Below are 27,114 nucleotides of genomic sequence, written 5' to 3'. Positions count from 1 at the left end.
CCCAAGTGGCACAGCGGTCTAAGGCACTGAATCGTGGGTGTTAGAGGCGTCACTACAGACCCGGGTTCAATCCCAGGCTGTGTCGCAGCCGGCCGTGACCGGGAGACACATGAGGCGCCACACAATTGGCACAGCGTGAGGGGAGGGTTTGGCCGGTCTTGTCCCATCGCGCTCTAGCGACCCTTTGTGATGGGCCGAGTGCATGCACGCTGACTTCGGTCGGCAGTTGTGTGGTGTTTCCTCTGACACGTTGGTGCTTCTGGGCTAAGTGAGCAGTGTGTCAAGAAGCAGTGCGGCTCAGCAGGGTTGTGTTTCGGGGGGGCGCACGGCTCTTGACCTTCGCCTCTCCTGAGTCCGTACGGGAGTTTCAGACTGTAACTACCAATTGGGGAGAAAAATGGGTGAAAAGTACAAAAAATATATATTTTTTAAATCCAATCCAGAAAATGGGGATGAAGTAATTAATTTCTCATTACAAATAGAGTTGGTCCTTCCAAGGCGAGCCAATCATTAAGGGCTGGTTAGCGTGCCGCAGCTAGCGTAGCACCCATAGCTTTACAGCTCATTAACACTTCAAACAGGCCCCATGGTGGTGGGCGTCCCTGACCTGCAGTGCGGGAGCACACCTGTCTTCTTCTGTTCTGTTCTGTCCTTCAACTCACAGCTGGGAAAACAGGCTACAAAACCACAATTCCCCTATTTGAGAATGCTTAACCTTAACAATTGTTGTATCTCCCAGTTCCGTCAATCACTTCTACAATACCAACAGTGTTGCTGAGAAATAGATTAAGTCATAGCAAACTATGAAAAGTGAAGTAGATTTCACAAATCACCAGTGAAATCAAATCAAATAAATGACTATATAATATTATTTGAAGGTCGCATTTCCGTCCCCATGTTCCTTCCCTTCTCTGGCTTCGGCGCAAACAAACGTCCTGTCACGTCTCATCTGTGAAGTAATTGCCTGGCGGTGCCCGTACCGCGGGGAAAGTCGTCGTTGATCACAACTGCCAGCTACAAAGCTGAGCTCCAACACCTCGACAGAGAATCCTGCACAGCACAATGATACATGGGCTTTTATTACGGATATACAAGTAAACTTCCCTTTCAAATATTGTATGTCTCGTTCACTTCAACAGAACCCTTCTCAAGGACAGGTAAATATGTGTAGAGAAGAACAAAGACTTTCCAGCAGAAGAGGCCAAGTATATACTGTATTTACTTTCCAACTGAGGGGGATGAGGCATGCAATGTAGAGATTGGCAAAGTATTTGCAAGCATTTATGTGCACAAGATGTGTATGAGGCTAGCTAAACAGATGCGTTACAACCAATTATTTATATATACAGTGGATGTTGAAGCCACTGTGCCTCCATCGTGGCCCTTCGCCATCATTGTAAAAAAAACAAAAAAAATTGGAAATACATTTATTAATGTCTATATTCATTTTTGACACATCTATTCTATTACCTTTAAGCACACGTTTAAATTATACTATGTGAGCTAAACATACACGTTTCAAATACTTAAATACATGTCATTGAAATACTGTAGAATTCCATTCGTTCCTAAGGAGGACTTCTCCTACTGGGGAGTACCAATATGGTGTCTGACCAGCGACTTCAAAGCATTTCATTGGCCAAAGACGTAGTAACAGCAATCCAGGGCTTATGTACATAATTGGCTCCAACTCAGAGCAGCATATATATACGTCTTGTGTTGGGAGTCTTCCTTGGTGGCTTTCGCATCAAACAAAAAAGGAAAAGTATAACAAAATGTAGCTCCGTACACAACTTGGGGGCTAACATGCATTGAACCATGTAGAGAAAGGGAAATGAGATTTCGAGGAAAATGACAAACAGTCCAATCACCTTCAGTTGCCCTTTTAAAACAACGTTTTAGCCAGTTAGCTAAATGCCATGCTCTTCTTATGGTCAAAGGTTAATATACACATTTTCTAGAACAAACCAATTGCACTTGGAAACAGGAACTCTTAAACACAAGATGAATTATAACGCAAAGCCACAGGAAAGGGGATATAGAGCACTGGGAGGTGTGGGAGGGCGCTGGGCTGAGGAGTGGGAGGTATTTGAGCTGAGGTAATAAAGAATCGATGAGAAGGGCTTTAATTGTTCTCTCAGATATTGTTCATGTAGGCCAAGCATGACTTTACTGCTCTGAGGTGAAACGTGTACTTTTATCAAAAGCATTGGAATGCAATGTACACTACCGTTCAAAAGTTTGGGGTCACTTAGAAATGTCCTTGTTTTTGAAAGAAAATCACTTTTTTTGTCCATTAAAATAACATCAAATTGATCAAAATACAGTGTAGACATTGTTAATGTTGTAAATGACTATTGTAGCTGGAAACGGCCAATTTTTTAATGAAATATCAACAAAGGCGTACAGAGGCTCATTATCAGCAACCATCAATCCTGTGTTCCAATGGTACATTGTGTTAGTGTGTTAGCTAATCCAAGTTTCTCATTTTAAAAGGCTAATTGATCATTAGAAAACCCTTTTGCAATTATGTTAGCACAGCTGAAAACAGCTGTCCTGATTAAAGAAGCAATAAAACTGGCCTTCTTCAGACTAGTTGAGTATCTGGAACATCAGCATTTGTGGGTTCGATTACAGGCCCACAACGGCCAGAAACAAAAGGCCTTTCTTCTGAAACTCGTCAGTCTATTCTCTTGTTCTTAAAACCAAACACTTTTAGACTTTTACTCAAGTAGGATTATACTGGGTGACTTTCACTTTTACTTGAGTCATTTTCTATTAACACATCTTTACTTTTACTCAAGTATGACAATTGGATACTTTTTCCACCACCGGAAAATTAGCCCTTTAAAAACGGGTCGAATGCCTGACATTATATATAGCTATTAGCATAGCGGCCGTAGTGGAGTTCCACTCTGCCAAGTGTCAACTTTTTCAGACATTGCACAGCGGGAGAAAATTGCAGGTTATTCCGGGACAGTTCTCTGCTTCCAGAATCATGTCAACACTTTGTGCTGGGAAATTGAAAAACCTGAAGAGAAGAAAGAGCAGTGGAAATGTTGATTCGTCAAAGCCTCTTTTTACACCCACCATTTCCTCAAGTCTCAAAATGTGTCCGTTTTCACCTGGTCACTTTATCAAAGACATACAGATGTAGGATCTTAATTTGATCCATCTTTTGTCGACGAGGAGCTTCCGTTAAAGAGTCATCTAGCTCCTCAACATCAACACTAGATCTTAAAACCAACCACAGCAAAAGTACATAATAGCATTCGATGAAATGTTAACGTAAATGTCATGTACTTGAACCAACTTTGTTAAGTTTCAATGTCTCAACCCCTTTCCCTCGAGTTAATTACTAAACATACAGCACTTTGAAATTGCTTGACATTTAAGTGAATCTTCTGCGGTTGAAAAGAATGGCCATGATGGAAGCAGCTGAGGCGTAGGAATCCTGCAGGTTGAATCTGGTTTCAGTTTTAGACTTGGAGCCTCGGCAGCCGGTATAAACCTCTGACATCCGCCCACATGACTTGAGGAGAACATAGGTTCCTGACCTAGGGGAGATGCCATCACCTCAATCCAAATCCAGCAGCCAAGCGTGTCTGCGCACCACTCTGGGACGACATCCGATACCACATTTGTAGTATTTCACTCAACCTACATCAACAGTCAACACATCACTGGAGAGTAAGGCTAGGTGATACATTGAACTATAGAGTTCACTATGAGGACCACCAACCACACTGACGAAATACATCCGTCATCAAAATGAAGCCATCTGCGAGCACATCTTAGCCAGAAGAACAAAACACTTGGCCATTTTGGCCCCAGCTGAACGTGTATTACTTACGGCGATATGACAGCAGGCTTAACAATTGTCCATTCATCACGCAGTGTCATGCCAGGTTATGTCATCTTGTCCAGTGCTCAGTGACTGCTGCTGAATTCTCTGGAGGCCGTTTGTTCGGCAACGCGCTATGCAGGGTTGACGGCCTGTCCGCTTCAGTCTTCAGCCTCTAGTAACCAGAGAGCAGGAACCCCCCCCGAGTGATACGGTAACATGCACTTTGTCTTTGAAATATTCAACAGTATGCCATCCTCCTCCTCCCCGTCGAGGAGGTAGGGTTGAGAGCTGGCAGAAAAGACTGTGGTCTGGTGAGTCAGCAACATCTGGAGCAATTCACACTGAAATGGCTCTTCCCCGTTCCCTGCTGTCCACTCCACACTGCAGAAGTCTGGAGCACGGCGAGCCGCTGGTCTTTCAGACTCAGCATGTCAGGGCTATGAAAGGCTATTTCACTGGTGGGGGGGGGGGGGGGGGGGCATTGTGCACCTAATCTCTCAAAGCGCTGACATGCTTTGTGTTCTTTACTATCGCCAGCCGCCCAGGATCCAATCAAAGCCTGAAATCTGGAGCTCTTTCAGGAATTTATCGACATATATCTAGTTTGATCGGCAGCGCACATGCCTCACCAAATCATTTCACTGTACCTCAACCCAACAACCCATAGAAGCAGAACTGAATGCAGACTGCATGTGGGACATTATCCTTAAATCACCTTGATTATATATACAATACATGAAAGCGAGCATTTACATCTAATAGAGGACTAGCATAGATTCTGCAATACGGTGGGTTTTATTCAAATACTGTACACAGTCCAGTGACGTCAACGGTCTAAACTTTCAAGTGTGGGTGTTGGTTCATCTCTTCTCATCCTGTTGAAAAGGTCACCGATTAAAATACCTTGTGCTCACAGTTCTTCTATTCCCAGAAAAGTCTGTTGCCCAAGTGATAAAACAGGGATAGATATTACAGACTGACAGTGGAATCTCTCTAGTCTACAACTTGTGGTTGGCCTCAAGGATTGGGCTAACTCTCTTCAGACCACACCATGCACATGTGGGATGGAAAGAAAGAGGGAAAAAAGGATTGACGGAAAAAGAGGCATCCTGAAAAAAAGAAGGGTAATGGCAGCTCTTGATGGATACTCATTCTCAATGGATATTATGATTCAGTGATGGCCAGCCACTGAACCACAGAGGCAGTAGAGTGACTGAAGATGTGTCCAAAATGGCACCATATTCCATATACAGTACACTACTTTTGACCAAGGCCCATAGGGCGCAAATCAGTGGAATGGCATGAAATACATGGTTTCCAGGTGTTTGCTGCCATGGAAATTGCTCCGTTCCGGCCATTATTATGAGCCGTTCTCTCCTCAGCAGCCTCCACTGGAATAGGGGCCATTTGGGACGCATCATGAGTGTCCTTCCAGGGGGACTCAGCGGGGTACAGAGCCTCATCACCTGTCACAGGTTGTTCAGGGCACACATGGAAACCCAGACAATCATGGATGAAAGCAGTGGTATATCAGACATTATAAACTGGTTGGTTCGAGCCCTGAATGCTGATTGGCTGACAGCAGTGGTATATCAGAACGTATACCACGGGTCTGACAAAACATGTATTTTTTCCTGGACTAATTACGTTGGTAACCATTTTGCATCATTGAGTCGTGCCTAATAACAGCCCGTAGCCGTGGTATATTGGCCATATACCACACCCCCTCGTGCATTATTGCTTAATTATACCACGGGTATGAGAGAAAACGACTTGTTTCCTGTTCTATTTATGTTGTTAACCAGTTTATAATAGCAATAAGACACCTTGGGGATTTGTGGTATATGGCCAATATACCACAGCTAAGGAGTGTATCTGGGCACTCCGCGTTGCGTCGTGCATAAAGTCAGCCCTTAGTCGTGGTATATTGGCCTTATACCACACCTCTCGGGCCTTATTGCTTAATGAGACATCCATAAAAATCACCCATTGCAGTAGATTAGCTAAGTGTTGAAGACAGGGAAGGCTTTGAGAAATCCTCATCAGTAGTCATTCACACTCACGGCCATTCGTTAAAGTTAAATATTACTCAATATCTCATCATGTTTGGAGTGTATCCATAATGTAGGATTTATCATTATCTGATGAGAGAGAAAAACCCTTTATTATCTGAAACATATCAAGGAATCAGATTAACTTGGGGAGAAAACAAACAAATGCACTTTATCTAACTGGAGTTGGTATTTCAACCCTCTCAGTTTTTGTGGACCGGTGATGAACTGTGTAGGTATTTTCTGGACAGGGGACAGGCTTTCAACGTGATTGCTTGAGGCAGGTAATAATGGGTAACACTGAACATTAAGTTGCTCTTAAACTATAATTACGACATTGTTGTTACATAGTACAATATTGCTTTGTAATTGCAGAAAGTGGAGTGGTTTTTGTAATTATATTACCAACATGAACAACAGGTTAATTCAATATTGTTAGTAGTTTAAATAATTAGCATCCATTCACACACATCCCCCTCTCAGAAAATATACACAGATGATTATGACCTGTAAACATATAGTTGAATACATGTCACTAAACCAATAGCAGACCGCAAAACAAAGATAATGAATGCTTTATATAATGGGTATTATTCAGAAATGAAATGTAGGCCAATGGGCTAAAATTGTTGAATAATAACAATTCCGATATGTAGGGTGACCCAAGCCTACTGTCTGAAAGAGCAGAATTAGACAGAATGATTCAACAATGAGGGGCATCTAAAATCAGCTGAACTATTCAACTGACTGATGTCAGTTCCTGTTAAACAGCATCTGACATGAGCACCGGATCAAAACAATCACAACAAACCAGATTTTAAAAAAGGGCCTTTTGCAAGCAGCAACACACAGTCTGGGCCAGCTTCCCAAATGACAACCGTATTCCCTACATAGTGCACTACTTTTGACCAGAGCTCTATGGGCCCTAGTCAAAAGTAGTGCACTATATCGGCAATAGGGTGCCATTTGGGATGCGGACGGGCTGTGTTTCTGCTGAGACTCAGACTATAAAAGCAGCAGTTGTTCCCATGATCACACAAACAATGCCGCTTTCTTCATCTAGGGTCAACAGTCACAGTCTCACAATAACAGAGGAGCACAGAGCATTAATGGACTACATCTATACCTAACATACAGGCAAGAGTGAGGGATGGCAACTCTCGAAGGGTTGGACACGATTCAAACAAACGTCATTGTTGCTGCTATGCTCCATTTCCTATAGACTCCAATGAGCGTTTTCGATTGTCTCCCATTGTGGTCTGCACAAAAACATCCTCCTGACCACTTGTGCAAGAGCAACACCACTTTCTCCGACCAAGAACACTCACACAAAGAAGGTTTTCATACTCAGCCTTTGCTGCAATACCTCATGATAAATGTTTATTTAAATTTTTCATGAAGCGAATTCCTTCAATAGATGTCAGCTGTTGGGAGGGTGGCTTGGGTAATGTGCATCACGAGGAGCATCACATAGTGCATCTGACCTTGGAGAGGCAGAGAGGCAGAGAGAGAGAGAGAGAGAGAGAGAGAGAGGATTCACACAGACTCAGAGTATAGGCTGGTAGTATAACATGACCTCAAACATCACCACCGCCACCTAGTGAGCTAGACTCTTAGAAAAAATGGTTCCAAAAGGGTTCTGCAGAGGTCCCCATAGGAGAACCCCTTTTTGGCTCCAGGTAGAACCCTTTTCGGGTTCCACGTAGAACCCTCTGTGGAAAGGGGGCTCTATCTGGAACCAAAAGGGTTTACCTGGCTTCAAAGGGTTCTTCTGTAGGGACAGCCAAATAACCATTTTGGGTTCTAGATAGCACCTTTAATTCATAGAATATACAGTACAGTGCATGGCAACTAGGTATGGACTGATGCCTGTAGAATATAAAGCTACATCTAAGTGGTTAGATGGGAGATATTCTAGGTATCTGATGTTGTTGATGATTCGTTGTCGTTGTCAATCTTTTGACGCCATTGGTGACCAGGCACAATACTTTTCAAAGGAAGAGAAAGTATTGAGAAGAATTGGAAGAGAACCACAGAAAGAAACAAGTCCATACCATACAATAACCATAAGGTTCTTTTGAACAAGGTGCTGCACACCAAAGAGAGCAAGTCACCAACTGGACCAAAAGTGATTGGGTAAATAAGAAGAACTGAACAAATTAAGTAGTTCATGCAGCTGTCAATCAAATCTCCGCAGCAAATGCACAAACCCAAAAGCAACCAGTTGGTTCAGCTGCCCTGACAACCAAGGACATTCTTTGTCTCTGCCTTCGTGTACACGGTGAGAGATTTGTGAGACGTAAGATACCAGTCAATTCTTATCGTATGAATAGTGTCCATGGGCAGTTGGTTGCACTGGTCTTCAGCAACACGTGTGCTCGTCTACTTCTGCATATGCTCTTGTAAATGTCTTCCCATGCAAGGCAACATAGTAGCTCTATCCATCTTGTGAACGTTTTACGATGGCACAGCAGACTACTCCAGTAAGGTTTGAGTTGTTTGGGTGAGCAAGAAATACAGTCACTTGTCACTCAGGTGATATCGATTATGAAATCATTTCAACTCTAAAATGTTGTGGCTACCTTCTGTCATCCCTATGCACCGTTTAGTTCAGATATCTGTGCACATTCCCAGAGGTGAATTTTAAATGAATGCTTGAAATGGAAACGTGGAGACGTCAGGAAGTTCCGAGTAGGCTACGCATCTCTGAAATAGCAGGGCACAGTTTTGCTGCTCTCCTGAGTGGGACAGTGAGTGATTAGAGTGAGGAATGTAGGCAATAGTGTATTCACTAAACTTCCACCGTTCCTTCCACTGTAATACTGAAAATAAATGACCGTTCGCCGAGCTTCAAACGGGCACGCCTTGCACTTTCCCTTCGAGTAACCTAGTATCAATCTGCCCTAACATGCTTCGCCTCGATTTGCGTGAATCCAGAAAACGGCTATGTATGGGACACGTGAACTAGTCTAGCTGAAATTAAAAACATGAACACGTTTAACAGTACGAATGAACCACAATAATTGCCAATCCCAAACACATGCATTGTATGGTAGATACGCCGATTATAATTTAAAGGGACGAGTGAGTCACTCTCTGGAGCGTGACTAAAAAGGTGGTTTTGGTTCGGGATTGGTGCAGAACTGTAAAACTATCTAGGCCTAGGCTACGTGATTAGAGAATTGAAGAAAAAAAAGTATAATCAATGCCAAAGACAAGTGTAGACAGTTAGACTAGGTAAGGACATTTAATACAGTCGTGAGTTTAAACCTAAATAAACTTGGTAAAATAAAGATGTAGTAGGGAAGAATCTCCCGCCCCTCAGCGACCTCACATTCCTCAGATTCCCACACACTACCTATTCATTCTCTACTGGTGCATTTCGATCACCGGGTCTCAAGGGCGATTGTTAGATTGTATACAAAGTAACTCATAGTCTTACAAAAAGTAGAACTTCGTGTAACGTCCACCTGATACAATAATGGACAAATCAAAAGTTTCGGCCACAATGTATCAAAGCGCACCTAAACGCGACACTCACGACCCAGTGAAGGTCCCTCAGAGGTGTACCGTGGTAGTGAATCAGTCACCAGAGAATTATTAGTGTGCATTAGCTACGATCCTTGCTTGATATGTGAAGGCTGGCACTGCAACAACACATGCGGTAATTGTTACGGTTTAAAAAACGAATGTAGGACTGGAATCAGAGCTCGTCTAGTGCAGATGCTTTAATTGTACAATATATTGTGATGGTTTTCGAATCAATGAAAGCAAGTCTGTACCTTGAGGAGTATTATTGTGATCGCTGTGTTTTGGCGCGGATCCACATTGGAGCATGTAACTTCAGCGAAGTAGCACCTCAACAAGTCCGCTCCTAGTCCCATACATGCGGGGCGGTGAAACTCGCCTCCACAGTGAAGAACAAGACCCCTTCTTCGCAAACCGCGTCCACTCCGAAGGAACACGAGTACGCATGACGTCACCTCGCTGTAGGTTTGCAGCTTTCAGTCTTCATTGGCTCTGGTTTGGAAAAGAGGGCGTTTCGTTGGTGACTCTCTTGTTGAATAGACCAATGGCAAGGGGGAAGTAGTTGCCTTGGTTACACGTTTTGTCAACCAAATACATTTTATGCTGCGGAGGTGACCATAATAAGGTAGGATATGGTATAGGCACGTCGTTGGTAGTAGAACATATTTGGTATAGGCTAATCGTATGGTAAACTAAATTGTTTACCAATGTCTGTCCCTTTATGTAGGCTACTTATAGTAGACTAAAAACGACGTGAAACGTGGATTCATCTTGTTCGTGAGTTGGCCAAATAAATCGATGTAAAACATGAATTTATCTTATTCGTGAGTTGGCCTAATAAATATAATTAATTCGGGCCAGGTGTAGGCTTGTGAGCAGTGCACAGTGTAGGCTACTTTTTCTACTGTACATGTGGGCTCTGCGAGTGTCAACTCACTTTGAAACGTGGCAAAGTTTGAGAGCAGTTCATGATGTTCCCACTTATTGCAGAATAGGCCTATAATTCAGAGCTCCAATGCAAAAAAGTAAACATATTACCGATACGTAGCGTAGGCTACAGACGTGATACATCAACGTTGTCGTGAGACGAACTTTCTAGTGAGACCGTAGATCTTTAGATCTTATCTGGGATTTGAGGCAACGCCACCTCTAGCCATTTGGGGGGTCATAAATTAGGTTTGGTTCTCCCTGCCACCTCGCGGGCAAACGGTGTCTCCCCCCATTTTGCCAGGAGGTGGTGAGAAACTTTTGCAGATTTAAAGCAAATATATCTATGTGAGAGTGACTAACAAAATCAATGGGGGACCCCTGGTAGGTCAGGGCCCCTGAACACATGCCCTGTGTGCCCGGTTGGTAATTTTAGCAATCTACAAAATGTTAGCTGACCGGTGCTAATTAAGTGACTGAAATAACAACTGGAAAATTTCTGAAGCACTACGAAATGTCGAAATTGCACCTTGTGTATTCTACTTTTCTAACTCTCAACAGTAAATTGAGACCCTGACTGAGTTCCCCTAGCGGTCGCGGAGCCCTACGCGCAGCACATAGTCTGCGTATAGGAAGAGTCGGTATTGAGTGTAAAGCACCATATGCCCTCTCCTCTCACCTGTGCTAACACTTTAATCCAGTCACTGTAACCTATAAACCATGGGATCAGTGGTATGTATATCCACGCCAAAATGTCTCACAATCTGCATGGGTCATTGATATGGACATTGATCTTTATTTTCTGAAAAACGTCTTCCACACTTTAGGTAGCCTTGGAATTAATCCAATACAATTCGTAGAGAAACGTCAAGACACACACTTTCAGCATGAAGAAAAGGATAATCAAATGAATTAAGGTAGAGAAACCTCAAGACACACACTTTCAGCATGAAGAAAAGGATAATCAAATGAATTAAGGTAGAGAAACCTCAAGACACACACTTTCAGCATGAAGAAAAGGATAATCAAATGAATTAAGAATAAATTATTATTCTCTTTTGCTCTTTCCTTAACACCCTCCCACAGTCCTACCATGTCAAATTGATTTCTTCATCTATTAAAGAGCATTTGATGTCAGTCCTCAGCTGAGACGTTTTGTTTGTGCATTTGTCAGTTTTGTCTTATGTTATGATATGATGAATTCACTTTTATCTAGTGTCAATGATAACGATAATAATTAACCTCACAATAATGATTTACATAATGCATTCCAAATGTATTTAGGAGGTTATGATGAATTCACATTTGCCATAATAAAGCACACCATAATAATTATATTATAAGTAATGTACATGATAAATTCAAAATGTATTTAGCCGGATATTCCACATTAGATAAACCCAATAAATATTGCAACGTGTCTCTTTACAGGAACACAGTCTGTCGTTGACTTTCAGACACTTTGAAGCGCTAATGAGAATTCATAGGCTATTTCTATAACCTCGTAGGACCCTGAATGTTGAATCGGCTGTTTTGGGAGACATTTTGTGATAAGTGGTTTTCTCCATTAAGTCCGTCAATGTAAGTTTTAATCTGTCGAATGAGCTGATCAAAGCAACAGAAGGAACGGTAACGAGGTAGGAGTGGTGACCTCTCTATACAAACTTTAAACAACCTTCTGTTTACATATGTTTTCCCCTTAGCTGATATTACTTGCTAAATGGCTGTGATTACAATGGTGTAATATTGCTAAATGGCTGTGATTACAATGGTGTAATATTGCTAAATGGCTGTGATTACAATGGTGTAATATTGCTAAATTGCTGTGATTACAATGGTGTAATGTTACATAGCATATTACTACAGTGATGTTACGAGGTAATTATGTAACTGGGGGTTACTATTACACAGGTATACGGGCAAATGCATGTGAAGTGTTACCCCAAAGGATTTGTTTAAAACCCCATGTACTACTGATCAACAGATGTGAAGCGATGAGCGGAAGAGACCTACGTGGCTTCATAACCAATTGCCGAACAGATGATTTAGGTAAGTCAGCTCCAAGCTTTTACTGCTCTTCCCTCTAGACTCACTGACTTCACATTCTGCTGCTCTCGTAAGCACAATTTGACCTCAAGTCCCTGTGTTAGGAGATTCAGCCATCTCAACCAACACCTTTAATGCCTGCCTCGTCCGTGGCAGCATGGCCTGTGTTTATTCACCCGTCTCCTGGAGTCACAGCCAAACTAATCAGGACCTGTCTGTCTGACATGTTTATTTCCTTCCTTCCTTCCTTCTACTCCTTCTATAGGACATGGCTAATCATGAATACTGCATGCTAAATGGCACCCTTTCCCCTATGTAGTGCGCGACTTCATTAGTGCACTACGTTGGGAATTGGATGCCATTTGGGGTGCACACAAAGACGCACATCAGAGTGTTATAGGACAGTGGATGTGCCATTTCCATCTCACTTCCTCTGCTCTGTCATAAATGGAAAGAATTGAGAATTGACTGTTGTTTGATATGATTGACAGTTCATGCACTTTTCACATGCTCAATGCTTACTAGTACACAGTTATATTGTATATCTGATGCTTTCTTTCATTGATATAGAAAAACTGACTCTACGGATGAAGGATGGACTTGGAAGCTCAAAGTATAAACCGGCTGAATATGAGAAACTACAAGCCATAGTTGATGCCAAACAACTGCAGTCTGCACACATTGCTCACAAGGTAGATATTCTTGATTTTTTTACTCTGAGACGGTTTTGGAATATAGGCCCTGGCCCCGAATCCACATAGAGTCTCAAAGTAGGATTGCTGATCTGCCCATATAATAGTATTCATTACTATCTAAACGGCTAGACTGATCCTAGATCAGCACTCCTGCACAGAAGCTTCATGGATACAAGTCCTGGTTAGTAGTTCATACGATACCAGAGGCAAAGTGTTGATGAATGTATGAAGTCTAAGATGTAATGTTGTATGATATACTGTATATTTAGTAACTCCAAAGTACAGTCTGTTCTTGAACATCCTTAGGTGCAAGCTACCACGTTCATGAAGTAGTTCAGCTGTTCTTTTAGGCAACATAACACGAGCAACTCGCATACTAATTATGTATGTGCAACTTTCAGTTGATGGGTGACAGACCTGTTCATATAATGGGACGGTAAAAGACTGAGACAGTGCATGCATGCCTCTGCATGATCATTGCACTGCACATCATTTCCTTCTGAGGACATATTTATATAGAGTTGTTGTTCTTTCTCAGATGAGCAGCCATGAGGTCTTTCTGAATCACAATCCAGACCTGCATTCAAAATTTGAAGATCATGGGCGTACCCACACGCACAAGCTTGCGCACACACACACACACACACACACACACACACACACACACACACACACACACACACACACACACACACACACACACACACACACACACACACACACACACACACACACACACACACACACACACACACACACAAACACCCTCTCCAATGATCCGGAGGAGGGGATTGACTATGAAACAGCAGACCATTACGTAACCTATATGGGCTCTCCAAAACGTATCAAATTAAAGAAGAATATCAAAATTCTAAAGATTTGGATTAGCAGTTTGAATATTCATGAGTCTGCAGGAGGATCAACCATAAAGCTGTTTGAAGTTCTCATCTCTCTGCATCCTAGCATTGTGAGAAGTTAACCCTAGGGGCCATGGGGATTATGCTTGTAGACCTGCAGTGTTTTAATTGGTAAACTGTGGCAGCAGCTTTTTAGTGTCTTGTTATGGTTGCCCATGGCTCGCTCCAATTCAGCTCTCTGCAAGGACCAGATAAGGCATCCAGTGTTTGCATACGCCCGCCCCGCTGAAAGGCAGGCTTTCTATTGTGGATTTCCCAACAGTGATAGAGGGGAAATAAATGACTGTGAGTTGCCGCAGGATGTGATCAAATGATTGGTTCTCCAGTAAGAGAGTGGGAGTGTCCTGGATACTGAGGCCTTACATCTTTGCAGGAGGGGCTCCTGATAAAATCCCTAGATCAACACATAATAAAGGGAGAATTCACAGCGTACTTTAATGGCTGGGGCTTCTAGCAGGGCAATCGAGAGCAGTGGTTTGCCTCTGTTTGTTTTCTTATTTTTTTACAAGAGAAAGTCAAATAAATGAAAGTATATTAAGATACTCACCCCTCTTTATTTTCCCACCAGAAACACACACTTTATATATAGTGAACAACAATATAAACGCAACATGTATAGTGTTGGTCCCGTGTTTTATGAGCTGAAATAAAAGATCCCAGAAATGTTCCATACACACAAAGAGCTTATTTCTCTTATATTTTGTGCACAAATTGGTTTACATCCCTGTTAGGGAGCATTTCTCATTTGCCAAGATAATCCATCCATCTGACAGGTGTGGCATATCAAGAAGCTGAATAAACAGCATGATCATTACAAAGGTGAGCCTTGTGCTGGGGACAATAAAAGGTCACTCTAAAATGCAGTTTTGTCACACAACACACTGCCACAGACGTCTCAAGTTTTGAGGGAGCGTGCAATAGGCATGCTGACTGCAGGAATGTCCACCAGAGCTGTTGCCAGAGAATTTAATGTTAATTTCTCTACCATAAAAACTTGTGTTTTAGAGAATTTGGCAGTATGTTGAACTGGCCTCAGAACCGCAGACCACTTGCAACCACGCCAGCCCAGGATTTCCACATCCGGCTGCTTCACCTGCGGGATTGTCTGAGACCAGCCAGCTGGACAGCTGATGAAACTGAGGCGTATTTCTGTCTGTAATAAAGCCCTTTTGTGGGAAAAAAAATGATTTCTGATTGGCTGGGCCTGGCTCCCCAGTGGGTGGGCCTGGCTCCCCAGTGGGTGGGCCTGGCTCCCAAGTAGGTGGGCCTATGGCTGCACCCCCTGCCCAGTCATGTGAAATATATAGATTAGGGCCTAATGAATTTATTTCAATTGACTGATTTCCTTATATGTAACTCATTAAAATCGTTGAAATTGTTGCGAGTTGTGTTTATATTTTTGTTCTATATATGTTATGCATGTTCCACCGGAATATTTAAATTTGCCAATGTATTTTCCTTTCAAGTATTCAACAGTGATAACGTTTCGCATGAATTGCAGCAGATTATAAAGCTTTCAAAGTAAATATTTCAAGGACAAAACCACACACACACGGACTGAACTAAACTGCTGAATAAAGACCATTTTGCCATGATGCGTGAAAAGGAAAAAATATATCAATCTCTCATTCTGTGTTGTTCAGCTAGGAACATAGAGCACTAAGGAGGACACTCCTTTTTGGTCATGTTTTATACCACACGTATTACTCATAGTCTAGGTAGTCTAGGTCCCAAATGACACCCTATTCCCTACATAGTGCAGTACTTTTGACTAGACACCTACTCATTTTACCCATAGGTCCTGCTAAAAAAGAATATAAAGTGAATACAGAATGAAGTGCACTTTACAGGCAATAGGGTGCCTTTTGGGACGCTATCGTAATCTACCATGATTGCGGTCTTTGCTTCGGTCATGACTGGCCACAATGATATCAGTGATTATATGATAATAATGATGTCATGTTATCATAAACTTGTGAGGGATTATTGATAAATATCACAGTGTTCCACAGTTAACCATAGGCTGATATAAGATCTGTTTTTCAGGTGAAGAGGACTCTCCGCACAGCCAAGGAGACCAAAGAGAGCTCCCTACTGAGGCAGCACAGACAGGTGTGGAGCAGAGAGAACATCAAACTAGCCAATGCAGGGTAAGAAACCCTGCATACTCATCACCAGAGTGTGAATTATACCATGGCATTCGGGGGATCTCTCTTTTTTTTAAATTTTATTTTACCTTTATTTAACTAGGCAAGTCGGTTAAGAACAAATTCTTATTTTCAATGACAGCCTAGGAACAGTGGGTTAACTACCTGATTTGTACCTTGTCAGCTTGGGGGTTTGAACTTGCAACCTTCCGGTTACTAGTCCAACGCTCTAACCACTAGGCTACCCTGCCGCCCCTTTCTTCACAGGACCTCCTCATTTTTTAGTAAAGACGTCATTTAACAGTAAAAATATATATTACCTGTCAATTTGGCATGAACACAACCAGTACTGATGTTTTCATCTTATTGTCAAACAAATCACTTCAAAAAGTAGGCTTCCTGCGCATGTTCGCCCACTCCAAAATAATTTCAGCATCCAAAACGCACCATTTAATGAAGACAAAACACCCAAAAGTGTAATGACATTCAGCGATGGTCACTGGGTCTACACTCTTGTAGCCTGAATTAATTGGTGTGTCTTGCTGACAAAATGACCTTTTTTTGTAGAAAGAAAAGTTGAGACACCTGAAAGGGGCTGGGATACGGGACTGTACCAGGATGACAAGTGCAGCAACATGGGAAAAGTGGTTTAAACCATGAAACAGAGTTGGGGGTGTTTTTTTCATTTGGAGTAAGCTTTTATTTGAATATTTACCATTGCAGCAATACAAATAGCCTTTTAAACAAAGTGGTGAATGGTTAAATTAGCATTATTTACAGTTTGACTTTGTTTCATTTGGGGGGAGGGGAGCTCATGTCTCATTCAGGGGGTTTAAGACCCCCTGGGTCCATCGCACTCTGCCCATCACGTCCATTACCATGAACCACTACACCAAATACAGTACTGTAGTCTTTACCCACCCTACTCTGCCAACAGGTCTGGCCAGCACCTCTCCAAGATAAAATAAACAAAAAATAAGCCCCTGTAAAATGGGAGATTCAAGATGGCTTTCCATAAACAAAGCAAGAAAGAAGGGAAGAAAGGGAGCAAGAACGAGTCTCAGTGGAAGGTGCTAGCTACTGTGGCATTGCAACAGATACTTTCCCTAGTGTGATGATGAGGCAGAGGAAGCAGAAGAATTGGGCTGCCGCGGCCCGCTGGTGTCATGCGTTGTGAAGTGAGAAGGGCAGCGCTAGCTCCTGGGCGCATGCTGCCGCTTCTCGGGGTAATGACTGTGTCAGAGAGATCCAAGGTTAATGGTGTACACAAGCGTGGGTTCCTGTAATGAAGACAGATACACAGATAGACAGGCTGCACCACAGCGCCAGCACATATCCATTGAATTCATTAGTGTGCTGATTATGTAAGAGAGGAGAGAAAAGGTTTGTTTCCGTAGTTACAATCCCATTCGATTTTAGCTGGGACTAATGTATGAGCATGCGCCACACACTGTGTTGATGCATCCCAAGTGGCACCCTATTCTCTGTGGGCCCTGGTCAAAAGTAGTCTACTTTATAGGGAATAGGGTGCCATTTGGGATGTGTCCTGTAGTGCTGGTACAGTATCACTATGCCTAATGGAATTCCCGTTGCTCTCTTTTCATGATGCAGGGAAAAGGCTGAAGCTGAGCTGCAAGGGTTTCTGGGACTGAATGGTCTGGGCAGTACAACAGACAAGGAAGTACTCTCTGAGCTGCTGGACCCCGGTACAGAACCTCTCTCAGTCCTGAGTGCGTAGATACTGTTCCAGTCCCTATAGAGTGAGACAGTACCATGCTTACGTGTGTGTGTGTGTGTGTCATTAGAACTGCTTCTGGAGAGTGAGCTGGATGCGTTCAGGTGTGCCACAGTGGAGCCCATCTGGCAGCTGAGGGAGGACTTGCAGTACAGACTGACTGAAGTCCAACACCAGCGGCAGCACCAGCCTCCTCAGCCGGCAGACTGGGAGAAGGTACTGCACCAGGTACGTAACAACATGGTCGCTGCCCAAAATGGCACCCTATTTCCTATGCCCGTGCACTACTTTTGACCAGGGCTCTAACAAACCATCTGCTTGTTAGAAGGTAAACGATAATAACTCAACTCAGCACTACTCTACTGACGGGCACTGAACTGAAGCTCTCAACTACAGCTCCAAGTGATTCTACACTTGTTGAAGTCTTGTTCTTTCCGCTGAGAACAACGACGTGTGACGTGTGATGTTTTGGAACAGTGCATACATACCCCGTTCGATGAATAATGTCATCACTCAAGCGAGAGACATTCATAAAGGTTTAACGAACACAATCAAGAGCTCTGGTCAAAAGAAGTGAACTAAATAAGGGATAGGGTACCATTTGGGATATGGCCTGAGAGAGGAGCTGAGGCAATCTGTGCCCACTGCTTCAGAAAGCTGCAGAGGAACTTACTTATATCCATCTCTGTTTTTTTTATCCACACAATGTAACGCAAGGAATCTTAAGGCATTCACACTCTCTGCAGGTAGCAGAGAGTGTGAATGCTCTGCAGATCCTACAGAGACTTGAAATAAATCAAAGTCCTGTTCCTTTCGCACAAAAGTCCTCAGGTTACCCACAGTGCAGCATTCATTCCTCATGAATCTGGTGTTTGTTCGAAATCCATGCTACGTATGTCACTGCTATTGACTGAATTCTCCTTTTGACTCCTGGAGGCTTTTCTATGCTCCGGGAGAGAATGGTGGGATTAAGAGCAGGCAGGAGGGGTGTCTTTAAAACCGGGCCATATAGGGGGATGAGGAAGACACTGCCAGCCATTTTGTCTGCCTGTCTCCCTGCCCCTGTGTGAGTGAGTCAGTCTCTGGCGGATCTTCATTCCCCATTCCTCTTCTCTTTCATCCAGACCCTGCTGTCTTCCCCACACAGTCCTGCCCACCTGAGAGCCTCACCACAATTGAGCTTCTCTCTCTCTCTCTCTCTCTCTCTCTCTCTCTCTCTCTCTCTCTCTCTTCGTTCTCTCCTCTCCCATTCTCCTTTCACCCATTGACCAGCCACGCTTAAAACCATCCGCTTGTTAGAAGGTAAACGATAATAACTCAACTTAGCACTACTCTGCTGACGGGCACTGAACTGAAGCTCTCAACTACAGCTCCAAGTGATTCTACACTTGTTGAAGTCTTGTTCTTTCCGCTGAGAACAACGACGTGTGACGTGTGATGGTTTGGAACAGTGCATACATACCCCGTTCGATGAATAATGTCATCACTCAAGCGAGAGACATTCATAAAGGTTTAACGAACACAAGCAAGAGTTTCTTGTGGAGATGAAATCCGGAGTTTCTTATGAGTCACCTTTGTAATAGTTTCTCTCCATTGGGTGTAAGCATGCATTTGTACACCTCTAATACATTACCCTGAACCCAAATGATGCTGGCGGATGATATATTTGAACATGATTACCTTGGTAGTTACATTGAATGGCCTTCCTTTCCTCGCACTTCCTGTACGTTTTGAATGAGAACATGTGCAGGTGGAAGGACAATCTAATGCTTTTCTTTGCGATCTAGTATGTACTGTTGCACAATAGACTGCTTTCCTCTCTCTGAGTGGCATCAAAAATCAAACCTGTTAGAAATGGAAAGAGGGTATAATTAGAGATCATTTGGCTTCAGTGAATTGCTCTGATTATACGATTCACTGTTATTTGTCCACCAAGTTGAAGAGAAAGCAAAACAACACTGGAAAATAGAAATGTGACATTTCTGTGGATCGTGTACTTTAACAGAGACATCCGTTTCCACTTCCTCTCACCAACACTTTATCAGATACAGAGCCCCTATACCATGATGGACATCAGAGGAGGGCAGACTGATATTTCTCAGATGTAGGGGAGACCAGAGAAATGAAGTAATAATTCCTTGAAACAGAGTGTGTTTGTGTTAAAATAAATTGTGTCTGTGAGGTCACCGTCCGTGTGAATCTAAAGATCTTCTCAACACACACACAGGTCAACTCCGTGAAGGACCAGCAGGATGCCATCAACAGAAAACTTCACACAGAGTATCTGGCCATAGAGGAAGACATCCTGTCCCTGGGAGTGGAGGTACCTAGGTCTCACACCATTAGGGTTGCATAATTCTGATAACTTTCCACAAATTCACAGGTTTTTCCAGAGATTATGTTAGGAAGATTCCTTATTTCCTCCTGGTTCCTCGGGATCTTCCAACCGGGATTTCCGGGGGGGGTGGGGGGGTGGCATGTTTCAACCCTATCTCTTGCCACACCGTTTGATTGTGCTGCCAACAAATCCAGCCTTAATGTTTCACAATGTCATTTCAAAAGACATAACCGCATTGTCCTTTGCAGGAGAGTTCTACCAAAACTGCAGACTGTCTGGTGCCGGTAGACCAGGTTCCAGAGGAGTTTTTGAATATAGACTGCCCCTACCCTGGACTGACAGCCTCCTTGATCAAGGAGTTCCAATCCCTGTCTGAGAAGTACCAGTCCAGGTTGCAGAGTGTACAGGATCGCCTACAAGGCCTGGATAGGTAAAGAACTGCACTGATCACAACTATAGTAGTCTCACCCTGAAGGTTGAATCCACTGGGCACAAACTGGTTGAATCAACATTGTTTCCACGTCATAATATATATATTTTTTAAAGTGAACGTAAATGACTTTTAATCAACGTGGGAAACTGATTGGATTTGCAAAAAAAAAAGACATCAACGTCAAGGATTTTTTTTTTTCACCTTCTAACCTAAGTCCAATGACAAGGGTTTAAAAAATGTTTGATTTCACGTTGAATTCACGTTAGCTGACAACTCAATCTGGACATTGAACGGACGTCTGTGTCCAGCGGGTAGATCCTCCTGAGCTGAAGCAGGGGTTGTTTGATAGCCCGCCATTTTGAATTGATGTCTTGCTCAAAAGGAATCAAAGCAAAGCGCCGGTGTTGATGCAGAGAGATCCTGCCGGGTGACATAATGATAGAGCACAGTGTGGATGTGGAACAAAGAGATGAAAGAGTCAGCTTGGTACCGTAGACCTTATACACATAAAACAAGTTTACCCTCCCTAGGCTGGCTGTTAAAAACAGGTAGTCTTAAGGTTCTGTCAGTCTACCAAACTTGTACGCACAGCAGTGTTCTAGAATGTTGGACCGTTTGCGTTCGTACTTTTTTCTCGAATTCTCGGCACAGCTCAAGCAATTTCTCCAGCTGTCAACGTATTGAAATGAATAGAGGACACATACTGGGAGACGCGGCGGTTGGGAATTGTGGGGAGGTGCTCGTTCGGGATGTGCGTCCCCTGTGGATGGTGGTCTCAGAGTACCTGTATCACAATGGGAAGCCAGACTGTCGCATCTCAGCGTCTGGGGACTATGATTTATGCTTAACACACCAGGGGGTTGATTACATCAATGCATTCTACTAATCTACTCATACTAATATTCATTTCCATTGATGCTAAACACAGCTACACACAGACAGACACAGACAGACAGACAGACAGACAGACAGACAGACACACGCGCACACACAAAAGAAAGGCCCAGATCTTTATCATGCAGACGTTCTTTGGTGAAAATTGAATGTTGACAGGAATGAGACGTTGTGTGGGTGTCACTGTACAACAATTCTCAGCATGTGCTTTGTTGTGTTTGCAGCAGGTGATCCACACATGTTTCTCTTTGCTCTATCTCCAAACTGTTCCAGGTTCTGTGGCTGGTCGGCAGATGACCATCTCCGCTTCCAGATGACTGTGAGCCAGTACCCTCCTGATCTGCACAACCACAGAGCCCTTTACATGGACTTGCTGCAAAGACTGTTTCCCCACAGATCCAGACAGGAGCTGGTCAGTAAACAACAGTAACAGCTCTGGATTTACTATGTATGCGTCCCAAATAGCACCCTTTGGACCCTGGTCAAAAGTATAACCTTTATGTACATTTTAGTGCACTATAAAGGGAATAGGGTACACTCTCCCCATGGGAGAACCCTTTTTGGTTCCAAGTAAAACCCAAACGGGTTCTACCTGGAACCAAAAGAGGTTTTTCAAAGAGTTCTCCTCTGGGGACAGCCAAAGAGCCCTTTTTGGTTCTAGATAGCACCTTTTTTCTAAGCGTGTACCACTTGGGACACAGCCCAGCAAAGTGATTTGTCATCACACCCCTTTACATACACACATACCAAGGGCACGTCCAATGCACACAGCACAGATTGAGAAAAAAACTCGCCCAGCCATAAGGTGACTCTGGCTGGTATACAATCAAATGCACTCAAATCAAATGCAATCAAAATCCACTATCTGCAATCGACTGAATACCTGCCTCTCTCAGCCTCTCGACACACATCCTCACCCAGAGCTCTGAGACTCTCTGTCTCTCCTCTTCATCTCCCTGGTCAGCGTGGTGCTCGTCTAGTAAATGATGTGCTTGGCAGGCTGTAGGATGTGCCGCGCCACCGTCTGTGGACACACCTCAGCCCTCCACTCACACCACTGCCTCCGCTCCCCCGTCACTATGACAACCGCCAAGGACCTCGTCCCCTCCCTCTCCCCCCTCTCTCTCCTTTCCCAGACCTGTTCTCAGAGCTGTTCCATCTGGGTGCTACACCTAGGGCCACATTAAGCCTCAAGTGGCTGTGATGAGATAGATCTAGCCATTTCCTCCTGCGCTCTCCCTTTCTCCTCTTCCGGCCCGAACAAAACAGAGCCAGAGTCAATGGAGTGCAGACTGCACCTAATACAGCTATTAGTCATAATTAAGTTGGCTCAATTCTTATTGGTAATCAGTCCCTTGAGCAAAATGGCCTAACTCATTATTGTGGAGTTTGTTCGGGAAAAAAAGCAGGCTTCTTGCCTCAAGTAATGTTTGGCATTGCCAAACTCTCGTTGACCTCAAACTGATGAAGAAGGATGTCCAGAGGTGAAACATTTTCTCAATGATGAACAGGAAAAACAAGATCATCAGACAGTATAGCTCAGTTATTTCAGCATACTTTTATTCTCGTAATACACGCAAAATGTGAGTAGTACAAACGTAGTTTTATTCTCGTAATATCGAAACACAGTGAATGATGGAACAGTGTTTTCCTCATACTCTGTTTGCTCTATTAGACACAAAGTGAAGCATGGAAATGTTTTACTGCATCGCAGTTGCATGCATTTGGCACATTTGTCCTGTATGTGTATGCTGTTTGAAAACATATGCTGAACAAAAATATAAACCCAACATACAACATTTTCAAAGATTTGACTGAGTTCCAATTCATATAAGGAAATCAGTCAATTTAAATAAATGATTTAGGCCCTAATCTATGGATTTCACATTACTGGGAATACAGATATACCTTAAAACAAAGTAGGTGCGTGGATCAGAAAACCAGTCAGTATCTGGTGTGACCACCATTTGCTTCATGCAGCGCAACACATCTCCTTCACATAGAGTTGATCAGGCTGTTGATTGTGGCCTGTGGAATGTTTTCCCACTCCTCTTTAATTGCTGTGCGAAGTTGCTGGATATTGGCGGGAAACTGGAACATGCGGTCGTACACGTTGATCCAGAGCATCCCAAACATGCTCAATTCGTGACATGTCTGGTGAGTATGCAGGCCATGGAAGAACTGGGACAGGAATTGTGTACAGATCCTTGCGACATGGGCCGTGCATTATCATGCTGAAACATGAGGGGATGGCCACGGATGAATGGCATGACAATGGGCCTCAGGATCTCGTCAAGGTCTCTCTGTGCATTCAAATTGCCATTGATAAAATGCAATTGGGTTCGTTATCCGTAGCTTATTCCTGCCCATACCATAACCCCACCGCCACCATGGGGCACTCTGTTCACAACATTGACATCAGCAAACCGCTCTGGAGGTGGCTTATGGTAGAGAAATTAACATTCAATTCTCTGGCAACAGCTCTGGTGAACATTCCTGCGGTCAGCATGCCAATTGCACGCTCCCTCAAAACTTGAGACATCTGTGGCATTGTGTTGTGTGACAAAAGTGCACAAGGTTCACCTGTGTAATGATCATGCTGTTTAATCAGCTTCTTGATATGCCACACCTGTTAGGTGGATGGATTATCATGGCAATGGAGAAATTCTCACTAACAGGGATGTAAACAGATTTGTGCACAACATTTTTGAGAAATATGTTTTTTGTGTGTATGGAACATTTCTGGGATCTTTTATTTCAGCTCAATCCATGTCTCAAGGCTTAAAATCCTTCTTTAACCTGTCTCCTCCCCTTCATCTACACTGATTTGAAGTGGATTTAACAAGTGACATCACTAATGGATCATAGCTTTCACCTGGATTCACCCTGTCAATCTATGTCATGGGAAGAGTGTTTTGTGCACTCAGTGTATGTGGCCATTGTCAATTGGCCTATTGTGAACATGAGGATGAGAGAAGTCATGACCGATACTACTCACTATTGAGCCAGTTGAAAATCTAGTTGAGCTAATTAAACAAAAAAATATCAGAGCGGAAGACAGTCATTGTACCAGGGTTAATAGAGCTCTGTTCAACTACTCTCCCATTCCATCTGCATGCAATCATTTTGTGGAGATTCATTTTGGATGATTGTAAGCTATTGTCCATCATCTTGCGATTCATGCAAATGTGATGAGAGATAAGGGAGTATTGTTTGATCATAGCAGAGCAGTTGGAGACAAATGGAACGGTCAACGTGGATGTTCTGTCCACAGCGGCCCAGTCAAAGCTTTGATATTAAAATCTGTTGTGTATCCTCTGTAGTACACTTTACCTGCGCTGTATGTGGTGAACAGTTTGCCACCTCTTTCAGGCCTACTTCAGAAAGGAAACAGGAAGAAAGGAGTGCAAAGCTGTAAAAGAAAAAGGGCCATCCTGCTGCTTTGATTACGTAGCCTTTTGATTCATCTTAGTTGTTTTAAAAGCACAGCTACATGAATTGAACCATTGTGACAAAGGGCTCTGTTCTTTCTATAATTGTCTCTTTTGTGAAATAATTGCAGTTTTACAGTTTTTCGTCTCTTAAGAAATGTTTCACTTGAAAGGGAGCATGGTGTTGTGAATGTGATTGGCTAATGGTTGGTCGTTGTTTGACCTTTGACCTTGTTCTGTACTTTCTTCTGAAAGATCGACTGACTCTGGACACTTGGACAGTGCACTTTTGATCAATTATAACAATCACTTCTACCTTGAAAAAAGGTATTCATTTAGTATTCATACCCCTTGACTTAGTCCAAATTTTGTTGTGTTACAGCCTGAATTCAAAATAGATTAAATAGATTGTTTTTCTCACCCATCTAGTCACAATAAACCATAATCACAAAGTGAAAACAGTTTTTTTGAAATTGTTGGAAATGTAAAAAAAAAAAAATGAAATACAGAAGCATCTCATTTACATACAGTAAGTATTCACACCCCTGAGTTAATAGATGTTAGAATCACCTTTGGCAGTGATTACACCTGTTAGTCTTTCTGGGTAAGTCTCTAAGAGCTTTGCATAACTGGATTATACAATATTTGCTCATTCATTTTTTTAAATTCTTCAATCACTTGTCAAGTTGGTTGTTGATCATTGCTAGACAGCCATTTTCAAGTCTTTCCTTAGATTTTCAAGCTGATTTAAGTTAAAACTGTAACTAGACCCCTCAGGAACATTCAATGTTGTCTTGGTAAGCAACTCCAGTGTATATTTGGCCTTGTGTTTTAGGTTATTGTCCTGCTGAAAGGTGAATTTATCTCCCAGTGTCTGGTGGAAAGCAGACTGAACCAGGTTTTCCTCTAGGATTTTGCCTGTGCCTAGCTCTATTCCATTTATTTTTATCCCCCCAAAAAACACCCCAGTCCTTGTTGATGACAGGCATACATATAACATTATGCAGCCAACACTGTTCTTGAAAATATGAAGTGGTACTCAGTGAGGTGTTGTGTTGGATTTGCCCCAAACATGATGCTCTATTTAGGACATAAAGTTTGCAAACAGGATGCATGTTTTGTAATATTTGTATTATGTACAGGCTTCCTTCTTTTCACTCTGTCATTTAGGTTAGTATTGTGGAGTAACTACAATGTTGTCAATCCATCCTCAGTTTTCTCCTAATCACAGCCATTAAACTCTGTAACTGTTTTAAAGTCCCCATTAGCCTCATAGTGAAAACCCTGAGCGGTTTCCTTCCTCTTCGGCATCTGAGTTAGGAAGGACGCCTGTACCTTTATCGTGACTGGGCGTATTGATACACCATCCAAAGTGTAATTAATAACTTCACCATGCTCGAAGGGATATTCAATGTATGTTTGAAGATTTTTTTTTAATCTACCAATAGGTGCCCTTCTTTGTGAGGCATTGGAAAACCTCCCTGGTCTTTGGGGTTGAGTCTGTGTTTGAAATTTCCTGCTCGACTGCGGGACCTTACAGATAATTGTATGTGTGGGGTACAGAGATGAGGTAATAAAAAGCATGAGTTGACGCACAACCAGAGAAAATGATTTAGTGTAGAGGTGCTAGAGGTAACTGTGAATAAACTGTAAGCTATAACAAACAAACAAAAATGCCTACGTAACCTGGTTCAAGCATTCATGACATTACCCTGAAGAAGACACAGTGATGCCGAAACGTTGGTGGTTTACTCAATAAATGACTGGGAGTTTATACATAGAGTGTGCGACTCTCTTTGTTTTTATAGCCTACAGAGACAAGGTGGTCATCTTTTCTTTTTATGTTTAAACACTATCATTGTAAAAAAGTCCACTTAGACATTATGGGGCATTGTGTGTAGGCCACTAAAGATAATGACACAAAATCCCAATTAATTACATTTTAATTCAGGCTGTTATACAACAAAATGTGGAAAATGGTCAAGGGGTGTGAATACTTTCTCAAGGCACTGCAGCTTTACTCTCATAATGTATAAAGACAGGGAGTACTGTATGTTGTTGGAAAACATCATTCCCTGAGCTCATCCACAGACATACTGTATGCGGCCATTGTAAATTGGCCTAT

At 42.8% G+C, this 27,114-nt stretch overlaps 2 protein-coding genes across 4 annotated transcripts in view; one reads left to right on the top strand and one right to left on the bottom strand.

Annotated features, from left to right (window-relative positions):
- Nucleotides 1–9,849, bottom strand: part of LOC109871053 (plakophilin-4) — a 111,324-nt gene extending 101,475 nt beyond the window's left edge. For all 3 annotated transcript variants that reach the window (XM_031805496.1, XM_031805497.1, XM_020461835.2), the window contains exon 1: nucleotides 9,681–9,849. In XM_031805496.1, the coding sequence (XP_031661356.1) occupies nucleotides 9,681–9,735 (55 nt within the window). In that variant the 5' untranslated portion in view covers nucleotides 9,736–9,849. The remainder of the gene's footprint in view (nucleotides 1–9,680) is intronic.
- Nucleotides 9,850–9,986: 137 nt separating this feature from the next.
- Nucleotides 9,987–27,114, top strand: part of LOC109871281 (coiled-coil domain-containing protein 148) — a 46,899-nt gene continuing 29,771 nt past the window's right edge. Inside the window, exons 1-9 of the mRNA XM_020462102.2 lie at nucleotides 9,987–10,051; nucleotides 12,338–12,402; nucleotides 12,970–13,091; nucleotides 16,058–16,161; nucleotides 17,770–17,864; nucleotides 17,964–18,121; nucleotides 20,121–20,216; nucleotides 20,480–20,661; nucleotides 21,832–21,970. Of these exons, the coding sequence (XP_020317691.1) occupies nucleotides 12,348–12,402; nucleotides 12,970–13,091; nucleotides 16,058–16,161; nucleotides 17,770–17,864; nucleotides 17,964–18,121; nucleotides 20,121–20,216; nucleotides 20,480–20,661; nucleotides 21,832–21,970 (951 nt within the window). The 5' untranslated portion in view covers nucleotides 9,987–10,051; nucleotides 12,338–12,347. The remainder of the gene's footprint in view (nucleotides 10,052–12,337; nucleotides 12,403–12,969; nucleotides 13,092–16,057; nucleotides 16,162–17,769; nucleotides 17,865–17,963; nucleotides 18,122–20,120; nucleotides 20,217–20,479; nucleotides 20,662–21,831; nucleotides 21,971–27,114) is intronic.

Source organism: Oncorhynchus kisutch, linkage group LG26 (assembly GCF_002021735.2).
Source record: "Oncorhynchus kisutch isolate 150728-3 linkage group LG26, Okis_V2, whole genome shotgun sequence".
NCBI lineage: Eukaryota > Metazoa > Chordata > Actinopteri > Salmoniformes > Salmonidae > Oncorhynchus > Oncorhynchus kisutch.
This window is presented reverse-complemented; position numbering and strand designations above follow the sequence as displayed.